Source organism: Triplophysa dalaica, chromosome 22, assembly GCF_015846415.1.
Source record: "Triplophysa dalaica isolate WHDGS20190420 chromosome 22, ASM1584641v1, whole genome shotgun sequence".
Taxonomy (NCBI): Eukaryota; Metazoa; Chordata; class Actinopteri; order Cypriniformes; family Nemacheilidae; genus Triplophysa; species Triplophysa dalaica.
Window position 1 is genome coordinate 19,024,335 of NC_079563.1, and position 11,092 is coordinate 19,035,426.

Genomic DNA, 11,092 nt, shown 5'->3' on the forward strand with positions numbered 1-11,092 from the left:
ATTGGCTGTGATGGAGGGGCATGGTAAATATGTCAAATAAATCAAAAGGCAAAGTATTATAAACAGAGATCCTACAATGCTCTACAGCTCCTCCAGCTTTTATTTACCATATGGCAAAAACCCTACACCCGTGTTTAAAAAAAAAATGTGCATGATTTTACAAGCACCCCTTTTTGGGGGTGGATAGTTGTACTTATGTTTAAAAAAAATCTGTCAGAATCTATGAATCAAATGTTCATTGCAATGATATTTTGTAGCTGATATCTACTAGTATGTAGGCCTACTGTTTAAAGCAACAGTCACGCGTATCCATCTATGACTCCATTGATGTTAAGATATACCCCACCCTCTGGAGAATGCAAAAAATGAAGATTTTCATAGCTCTGTGTCATTTAAGCTACTTCTCATGACATTCTAGAGTGTGTGTCCCAGCCTTTATTCACCCCGCCTAGTGACGACACAGACCACGTGAAGAGAGGGAAAGACACATGTTCAATTACAGCCACACGCTCTTATCTAGCATATACTGAAAACATAGTCACATGGTTCGAAAGAAAAATGATAATTGTAACCGAGAGGAGGAGGAAGTGAGCTCTGAAAAGCAGCATTCTTACCTGACACAGTTTACTCTCACAATATACTCACAAAGACTCTGCGACAAATGAATTTACACATTGACACGTCTGTTTACTTGGGCACCTGCTGGAGAAACTGACTCGGCCGAAGGAGATGACAGAGAACAGGACTATAGCCAGCAATGGCACTCAAATAGATGAACTTAAAATTGTGGTTGTTGGAGATGGGGGTTGTGGAAAGACATCCCTGCTGATGGTGTACGCCAAAGGAGACTTTCCAGAGGTGAGCCTTTGATGCTTAAAGGGGAAGTTCACCCTAAAATTGTAATTATTCACATACTTTTATGTTGTTTCAAAGTCATTATTCCAAAATCATTATGTGGAACACAAAAAGCAGAATGTTAGGGTCAGACAGCTTCAGTCACTCTTACTTTTACAGTATCTTAATTCCAATGAAAAGTGAAAGATTGACTGAGACTGTCAGTCTTAACATACAGAGGTTTGGTTCAACTGTTGGTAAATGATGACAGAATTTTGAGATTTAAAAAGCAGATCAGGATTTTAAAGGGAAACATACACATGCACTTTTTTGACACCTTCAAGGACCCATGTTTTCAGTAGAATTGAACCTTCAGCACATTTTCAAGTTGAATGAGAAGGGAATATTGCAAAAAGTGTCATTTACACAACATCCTCAGCAAGCTTTTCCAGTCCTAGATAGCAAATCTAGTTTCTGCCAACGCCTTTATTATTGCTGTACTTCTCTAATTTAAAATTGATGTCTAACAGAAATACGCCCCATCTGTGTTCGACAAATACGTCACCACTGTGAATCATGGAGGGAAAGACATTCAACTAAATCTTTACGATACAGCAGGTAAGTGTCAGACGCACCTTAAAATTCCAAACGTCCTCGTCTGTTTAGCGTCAGGGTTCAGTGATTGAATATTAAAGCAGGAATGTTGAGTGGAAAACGGGTGTGAGGCGGATTCATAGTTGCCTGCCTGAGGGGAGAATGTGTGTTCCTTAAGTATTTAATTAAGAATCAAACAAAGTTTATTTTGTAGGCAGATTGTGTTCTGAATGATTAAAAAAGGACATTTTCAGCACATATCCCCAATGAAATAAACTCATATAAAAATGATAAAACTCTTTTTTCGGACGGTTTAAACAACTAAGCTTTTGTGATATATTATTAATGTCTAGCTTCATGTGACATTTCGTGAGATTTGTGCGACATGCAAGACACTAACATTGAATGTTTCACACGTTCAAATCCATATTTTAGGATTTTAGTTATACAAACATTTCAATAAAACTCCACATTCTGAAGCTACCAAATTGCAGGAAATATATTTAGCTTCATGGAGAATTATGTAAAATGGCTTTTATTCAGAGATCAGAATGAATCCTGTAACAATAGCATTCAATTCTATTTCCCTTTAGAAATTCCCTTTTAATTATTCATACTTTTTCTTTTGAAAACCGGTGAGCTAACCTATTGGTAAGCACTTCTGAACATAGGAAACTAACACATTTCTTCATAATAAAGTTGTCACATTGTCACACCGAACAAATTATCTATTTTATAAAAGGGTCAGTTCTGGTCCTTGATTCTGATTGGCTAAGCGGAGTTCTAAGCCTTTATAAAATACCCAGATATATAACGGCTGACCACACCACATAGCCTTAATATCATTTTATTAACTTTATTTTATGAAACCTTGTGGGATAACCATTTTATAAGAGCAATAAGACACACGAAGCAGTGGATTACAGTGCATTTTATAACAGCTACAGGGTTTCAGGTACTCGGCTTCGTTCCACAACGCCCTCAGCTGTTGAAAAAGGCACTGTAGCCCACTGCTTCGCAGGGCTTATTGCTTTAATTTACTCAGTGAGACGCTTCCAGATTTCCCCTTTAAAAACACATCTTTCCACACATTTCATGGCCTTTTCTGTTAAACAAGTGCTTATCAGAGATACCCGGCCACCCTAGACGCTCTTTGCCTCGCAGGAACAGGAAGTTTGTCAGTCAGGATGTGGGTTTTACACCACATTTCAGCTTCAAAATACTCTTGTTCATAAAATACGAGTTATAAGAAGATGCTCTGTGGTCGCTGCTCTACACCTCTGCGGAATGGCTGAGGTGTTTTCAGAGGTGTCTGCATAGAAACAGTCAAAGAATACCTTGCTGTTTTCCGTGTGATGGAAATATGTTTGATTATTTCTGTCATCTGTGTATGTTTACAGGTCAAGAAGACTATGATCGCTTAAGGCCTCTCTCGTATCAAGATGTTAACCTTGTTCTCATCTGTTATGATGTGACAAACCCAACATCGTTCGAAAACGTCACGATAAAGGTGAAATAATCAACTCTATAAAGGCAGAAACAAACCTTGGTGTGCCTCAAACAAACATCAGAGATTTTCTTGTGAACTTCAGCATTCATTTCTTCAGAACTTAAATAATCAGATCTATGCTATTCATTCAAGTTAATATTTTCCCTGGTGTGTTATTTAAATCTTAAGAAGTTTAGGAAAGACATCTGAGATAAAAGCCCCAAAATGAGAACTCTGCTGTAACATTTTCCTCTGAACCAGTTTGTGAGCTGATAAACTTGAACAGGAGAACATTATACAGCTCTGCTATGGAAATTTAAACAGTTCTTTTCATTCTGTTGGTGGTGTCTTGTTAGCTAAGAGGAATACATGGAGCCTTGAATCCATAAAAACAAAGAGCAAAAACATTTTATCATTGTCAGGCCTTGTGACAGTTATTGTGGCTTGTTCAGTTCTGGTTTTATCTTTCCCCTGCAGTGGTTCCCAGAAGTCCATCATTTCTGCCACGACACCCCCATCATCCTGATAGGATGCAAGACAGACTTGAGAAATAACAAAGAGAAGATGAGAAAACTCAAAGCCTCAGATATGGCTCCTATCACCTACCTCCAGGTACGCAACAGCACATACAGGCAGGAACACAGCTTAAATCGAAATATAGCTTTTTAATAAAAAGTACTTTATTAAAGTCGACATGCCACCGCGTTCTTGACTTATGAACTAGTCTTGTCACTACATCAAAAGCCTGTCACTCATATTTTAACAGGGTGAGGAGATCCAGAAGCAATTGAAAGCAGAGGTATACCTGGAGTGTTCGGCCAAATACAGAGAAAACGTGGAGGACATATTCAGAGAAACGGCCAAGCGAGCGCTAGCAGCCAGAGCCAAAGCAAAACACGCACGCAAGAAGAAGAAGCACTGCAGCATCCTGTGACCACTGCAAGAAAAACTTTTTGGAAACGTTCAGATGAATATGAAAAGAAGGGCTGCGGCGTTTCGAAGGACATGAGTGTGTGTTTTCTCACAGTCTTACTGGGACCACGTGGTGTTTAAGAATGTGAGCCACACCTGCCTTTGCGTGTTGTTGATATAGTATGAACTGATAAAATGCAATGACGGGAATGCAAGAAATTAGACGTCACTGAAAATGCTGCTGTTGTCTCAGGAAAGAAACCGATTATGGGATATCTTTTTGCATCCAGTTTCCCTTTGGTGGCAGTGATGGTGCACTGCAGAAGCCTTAATAACTGCCTATATTGTGCACTGGGATGTAATGTGTTACTTCTTGTGCAATTCTTTTGATTTATATGCACATTTACATGTACAAGTTGCACCAAAACCTACTGTGGTTGTACTACGGTACAGTGATAGTATAAGATGTCATAATTTGATATCATATGATGACCATGCTTGAATAACTATTATATTTATGTATGTGGTGTTTACATTGTCCCTCTACTCTTATGAAAATGAACCGTGGTATTAAATTAAATCAAACCAAAAAACATTAAATATGGTATTTTTAGTAAAGCTGTGGTACTACAAATGAAAATCTCCCAAAAAGACGTCTAGTCTTATTTTACTATAGTAAAACCATGGTTAATTTTTCATAAAAGTTATAGAATACCATATGGTATGCAAAACAACGTGTGTTTTCTTTTTGCAGATGTTTTGACCATTTCAACAATTTTTTCATTGTTTATTTCAGTTTATGACATTCAGTTTAATTCATTCACATGTTCAAATAAATGAGAAGGCTGACTGTTTTGAACAGGATGTTGCGTCCTGTGTAAACCGTTTTTCACCCCCCCCAAACAACATTGATATCAAATTTAAAGGTATAGTGTGCATTCAATTTGTGTTACTACAGCTGTGTATGCAATTGGATTCATGTCATTTTAAATGATATACCTTTCAAATGATAAAGCCTTTGCTTTCCTTGCAAAACAAGTTTGGTTAAAATATCACAACGATCTTCTTGCGGTGAGTACAACAGCTCCTGTTTAGCAGGATGTGACTGTAGGAACGGAAGTCTCAGCAACTATTGCATGACAATACAGACCTGAGGACTGAAATCTTCCTTTAACTTCAGTTCACCTACAATTAAAATTCTTTCATCATCTGTTCACTCTGGTGTCTTTCAAAACCTGTATATGATTCTTTCTTCACACAAAAGAAGATATTTGGAGAAATATCTCCGTAGTTGTGTGTTCATACAATAGAAGTCAATGTTGTTTGGATACCAACATTCTTCAAAACATCTTTTGTGTTCTTTAGAAGAAAGAAAGTCTCATACGCTTGGAATGACGAGGGCGAATAAATGATGAAATAATTGTTTAATTTTTGTTAAGAGTTTGTGGCCATTCCATAAAACACTTCACAATATGTTTCAAAAGCACGCTTTGAAAGGGTCATTTATATAAATGAAAAAATAAAAATGGTGTCATTAAGGTTTAGAAAACATGTCTATATGTTTACAGTGAAAGCTTCAGTAATCATTCCTGAAACACAGAAATTCAGTTCTTCAGCCCTCTGCTGGTGACAACATGAATTACACTCTGATTTTCACATGAGACCACAGAGGTTGCATCACATTGACTTTATTTGCCTTTAATAGATGGTGAATTAAAGCTTGACGTCTAAATGGCCCTCTAGAGATGTTTTTTTTTTAAGTTTGAGGGCTCTGTGTTCAAGCAAGTGCAGTGATTTTAATACAAAAAGATGTTATATACAAACCATCTTTAATATCAACAAATGATTTGATAAAAAAGCATTTCCCAACATAAGGAATCCCTTTGATTACAGTCTAGTTAATTGGAACCCTTTTAGTTCCAATTAACAGAGCTTTCTATTTTCAAATAATTCAGAGAACCATTCTGAGTAGTGCATGATTTGTAGAAAAAAAAAAAAGACATGAACAGACATAAATTATGCGTTAAGGCGAAAATATTCCAGCAACTAAATTTCTTGCTCAGAGATATTCAAAAAAGTTTTGTCAGCAAGTTCCCCGAATCAAAAACGCTGCATTATTAGGCAACAATATCTCCCTTTGTTGACATATTACAATGGTCAGTAAAAGTAGACATTGGCAAAATGATACAGGCTCCAGAACCAGCACAGCTCCCCTTATCAGATGCAACTGTATCAGCATTCACAAACTTACAGTTGACTGAAAACAGTTATTCAGCAATTCTTTAACTTTTAAAGCAGCTGAATATCTATGCTTTTAAATTATGAGCCGAAAAATGGAAACGCTTTGTTCCAACTCAAATTTACTACTATGAAACGTAAATGGAGCTTTATTGCCATTATTAAAAGTACAAATCCATTTTTAGGGTGTCAGATATTATCACGTGACCTTGACACAACTTTAAGCATCCGACCTCGCTTAACTGCACTGACAAGCTAAAACGTGCCGAAACGCATTTGTGACTTTATTAAAATTCTTTCCCCCACAACACTGAATGCATGAACTTTAGTTTAAATGTCTCGAAGGAGAGTAAGTATTTATTCTGTTGCACATTAATGACTATCCAGCTTTGTTAAAAATCCCTTTGAGACACTTTAACCAACTAGCAGCTCTACAAACCTTGCAGCTGTATTGCATAAAGTTTAAATGTGGCTTTTTGTAAACATCTTCATGCACAGGAGCAAAATAAAAGTGAATCCTCTGGTATTTAGACTACAGCGTTTTAAACAGTGAAGGTTTTCAGTGGTTTCTAACTCACACGTTAGCCTCTACTAGCTGTGATTGCATAAATAACAGCAAAAACAACACGCTACAAAAGGGCAACTTGACACACAATCTTGAGTTTCCGCTGCCGCCGTCGATGATTTTGGAACGCAATACCGTCTGACACCGCCCCTATCAAACAGCTCCTGCGACACCCAGACAGAACATCGAGAGACCAAACAAGTTTGTGCGCTTTGGAGTTTAGTTCAGTGTTCCGCAGCAGACTCGTCGGGTGAGAACTCTTACATTCAACCTCTCATCAGTTCTTTTTGATCTTGTTTTTGTTCTTCTGGATTTTGTGATGGACCACTTTCAATGTAGTGAGAAAATTCCCCAGGAACAGGACGAGAAATGTCAAGGCCAACATGAACACCTACAATATAAAAGACATGTGAATCAAATGAACAAGACCATGCTCTTCTAGAGTAAGAGTCAAACTAAAAACAAAAGAACTAGATTCCTGTCTTTACCTGCCACTCTTTGCAGTCTTCAAGGGCAGACAGATTAAAAAGGGCCACAGCATTGTACAGCTGCCAAAACTGATAAGAAGAGAAAAAAAAATCAAACACAATATCTTTCATGTCAATGAACCGAATCTATCCAAACCTACATTCAATCTGATGTTCGGATTTCCATAACTGCTACAGCCATTAATGCATGTTAACATAAATAACATACTTATACAATATAAGTTTTAGTAGAATCATTAAGCCCCATTAGGATTTATTAGCTTAGCCACCATTATAGCCGTTCTTGGGTTGATAATAAGCACTTAATGCTAGCTGGCTAATTCCAATGTTGCACGTACATGCACATGAAACATATGGTTTGTGGTTTAGGTGCTTAAGCGGTCAGGCATGTATAAACTCAGCAAAGCTTACACAGAAATGGGATTGCTTAAAATTTGATTCCATATTTTTAATGCAGAATATTATATATAAAACATGTACTATTATCCATAAAGAATGTGTAAAATGATCTGAAAATGACTCGGGGGTACTCACATGGCCAAAGAACAGAAACGGAAGAACAAACGTGAGCCCCCTCCACATCCATGACTGAAAACCTTCTGCAAAAGAAACAAAAGACGAGTCCAAACATTACGCTGGATCTGAATTCATGCTAAACACGCACCGCAGTGTGAACAGACTGTTGATTCAGATCAAGCATGTCAATTCTTACCCACTGTAAGATCCAACTGGTTTCTTTCCCCCAGAGCTCGTAACCGATACAAGCAGCCACTCTGATAATAATACTGAAGACACTGCACACAACCTGACAAGTAAACAAGAAGCTTCATAAACTGTTATGAACATGCAATCAACTCAAGACAGATTGAACTGGTTAACATACTCTGATAAATGGAGAAGGCCAAGAACTGACTTCTAAACATCTGATACATCGGACCTTCTGGCCTTGAAAGACAGCACAGATGAAAGTTAGACAAACAAGTCACAAAAAGAAGATTATTAGAACTTATTAGAGTCTTTCTCACCATGTCAACATGACACCTGATAAAAAGGTCGAGACATAATGATGTAAAACCCACCAGCCTTTAATTCTGCAAGAATGGGGAAAAAAAATCATCAGATACATTTAAGGGGCAAATAAAAGATAAACTTTTGTTTTTGAGGGATCCAAACAAAACGCAACATTAGAAAGCAAAATGGAAACGTGATGAATAACACACATGAACTTCTGTTACCCACACGACACCGATCACCTCAAAAGAACCAACTCTCATCTTTATCTTAATAAACACTGACAGCTACCAAATTCAATTTGTTCTCTAACTCAATGAGTATGTAAACTCATCATATAAATGCAATAAAAACATATCCAGATGTTATGTTACTGTGACTCGGTAATGCCAGCGACATGAGTTTAATTCCCAAAATAAGCACAGTGAATGCAATGAATCACAGCGTTAGATCAACTTACCGCGAGCCATTGTTTATCAGGATACTTTCCCTAATTGTCAATGTGCAATAGTACCACACCAATAAAAAGTTGAAGATTTCATCAATCACCCTGTGAAGAAATAGCGTGTGACTATGATACAGTGCAAAAGCGTTTGTATAGATTAATGTGAAGCTATTGAAGCTCTTTAAACTCACCGATAGTTGAGAAGAAAGAGGCATGTAACGGCACCAAACATTAGTATTATAGTCATATAAAGTTTGAACTTTTCATATTCATCTTTGTATGCGAACCTGATTTAGAAAACACAAAGTCAGCGATTTTGTATTAGGAAATTTCCATGGCAGCTTCAAACGCCGACCTACTCCTACTGACTTACTTGGCTTGGTTGCTGAGCAGCGTAACATTCACATTTCCCAGGACCAAGTTTAAATACAATCTGTAAAGAGAGAGCCAGTTTAAAACAGGAACAAAACCAAAAATCAAACAAAATGTCATTCGATGGCATTCAAATGAAACTCACCCATTTTTCTTTGGCAAATAGGCCTCCATGTCAGAAAAGACACTTTGCTTTTCTTTAATTTGTCCCTGTATATTCTTTATAACTTCAGACTCGTTGTCCGCGCCGGTATTTGCGCACCTGTTCAAAAGAAAAGAGAAAAAGGACAAGCTTATTGTGAATATGTGCTTTTCATACGCAACGTAAAATAATGTGCACATCCCAAGAAACTTCAGGCAGGTGCACAACCAGCCAAAACACAAATCGGCACACTGTAACTGCTGCTCCCAAAGTTATTTATTAAAATATTTCAGTTATGACATTCTATAATGTCTTCGTCAGTCAAACAAAATGTTCTTAAGAAATGCAATTTATGACAAACCTTATACACACAGAGAATAAACTTGCCACATACTTATGAAGACTTTGCTTGATGTCTTTAAGGCCCTTTCTCTGTTTGTCAATGGCATTGCTGCACATCGCCTGGAGGTTTGTCAACTCTTCTAGCTTCTGTCTGTATACTTTGTGCGTTTCCTAAAACCAAAAATAAAACAATATATATTAAAAATACAAAATGAAAAAGGACCCGTTTAGATTTTAAATAGACGTGTCTCATCCAAGTGTGCATGATTTATCAGTGCATATTGTGTAAAATTGTAACTTTCATTACAAAATGGAATGTACTGCTCCACCTGTTCAACCCAGCCCTGATATTTATAACCACCCGTCATATAAAACCACGTCATCATTCTAATTCACAAGAGAACAAATCTTGTCCCTCCCAGTGTTATTTCCTTCCTGAATGACCTGTTATGATCTTTTCTGTTGGATAAAACCGGTTTGAAACACTTATTGCTTAAATGAACCAGCAAATTGGGCCAAAACATAACAGGGCCGCTCCAGTCCGGTACCCTACGTGAGGGGTCTCACAAGCTTCGCAAGGGTTAATAAGGGGTCATTGCTTAAATCCCCCACCTCTAATGAGTCTTCTACACAAATACATACTTTCACCATGGTGTACATGACCAATACAGTCCCTTCCTCATCACATATCTGACAACGGCTCTGGGTCAGGGTGGGCATGAACTTTAAAATGGATGCATGCAAGCTTTGGGCAGGGACATTATGAGCGTGATGCAGTCTGCTTGGGATATTTTAAGCATCAGCCAATCTATTCCATTAATCCTGATGATGTGTGATGCAGTTATGCACAATAAACTTCACTGTTTATCTCAGTCACAGCTGACAACCATAAAAAAGTTCTGTAAGGTTTTCATGGTGATGTAATTGTATCAAATGGCAACTAAAAAGTACTTCATTGACATACCATGACAAGACAAGACATGACATACCCCAAAATATAGTATCACCATGGTGCCATGTCCTTAAAACCACAATAGCACTGTGGTACTTATAATAGAATGAATCTCGGAGACAATAGAGTTATGTGAACATTGAATCAATGATTCACTTTGAATCTGACCTGACTACCACGATCGATCATATGAGTGAAGTGTATTTTTAAACAGTTGAGCAATACTGTAACTCCTCTCAGTTAACATCTAACCTTTACCTGGTTTATCCTGCAAAACTCGTAAATCATTATCAGATCATAAGGATCTACCCATACAACACACCAAAACTCACATAACGTTATATATATGTATATATATCAAACAAATACACACACTGACGAATGTTACTTCCATGACTGATGCTGATTTAACACACATGGACAGCAACAAAAGAAAGCTAAAGCCTGTTAGCCACATAATACACAATCCCTTCGTATTCCAACTAGCACGAGGTTCATCCTTTAGCTATCGGAGGGCGCAAATACCGTAAATGTGTTCAATTCCAACCTGTAATTGTTGATATTCCTGCTCGATTTCTGCCCATTCACTTTGACATCTCTCCAGTGACATTGTACCCGTCTGCGCTCGCGCTGCTCTGCCGCTCACTGCCGCTAATGGGCGCTGCAGCTATTTCAATCACCTCCGCTTCTTCGCCGTCGGCCAATCAG

The 11,092-nt window shown here is 37.7% G+C and overlaps 2 protein-coding genes across 2 annotated transcripts; one reads left to right on the plus strand and one right to left on the minus strand.

The window, feature by feature from the left end:
- Window positions 1–38: 38 nt before the first annotated feature.
- rhof (ras homolog family member F) lies at window positions 39–4,693 on the plus strand. Its single transcript, XM_056737186.1, has 5 exons — window positions 39–858; window positions 1,365–1,452; window positions 2,829–2,938; window positions 3,395–3,529; window positions 3,684–4,693. The coding sequence occupies exons 1-5, from the start codon at window positions 730–732 to the stop codon at window positions 3,849–3,851; spliced, it is 630 nt and encodes a 209-aa protein (XP_056593164.1). The 5' UTR covers window positions 39–729; the 3' UTR covers window positions 3,852–4,693.
- A 545-nt stretch (window positions 4,694–5,238) lies between these two features.
- tmem120b (transmembrane protein 120B) lies at window positions 5,239–11,029 on the minus strand. Its single transcript, XM_056737185.1, has 12 exons — window positions 10,932–11,029; window positions 9,485–9,603; window positions 9,094–9,210; window positions 8,950–9,009; window positions 8,768–8,863; window positions 8,592–8,681; window positions 8,146–8,211; window positions 8,004–8,065; window positions 7,833–7,925; window positions 7,655–7,719; window positions 7,121–7,189; window positions 5,239–7,023 (listed from the first exon to the last, which is right to left on the minus strand). The coding sequence occupies exons 1-12, from the start codon at window positions 10,992–10,994 to the stop codon at window positions 6,910–6,912; spliced, it is 1,014 nt and encodes a 337-aa protein (XP_056593163.1). The 5' UTR covers window positions 10,995–11,029; the 3' UTR covers window positions 5,239–6,909.
- Between the last annotated feature and the right edge of the window lie 63 nt (window positions 11,030–11,092).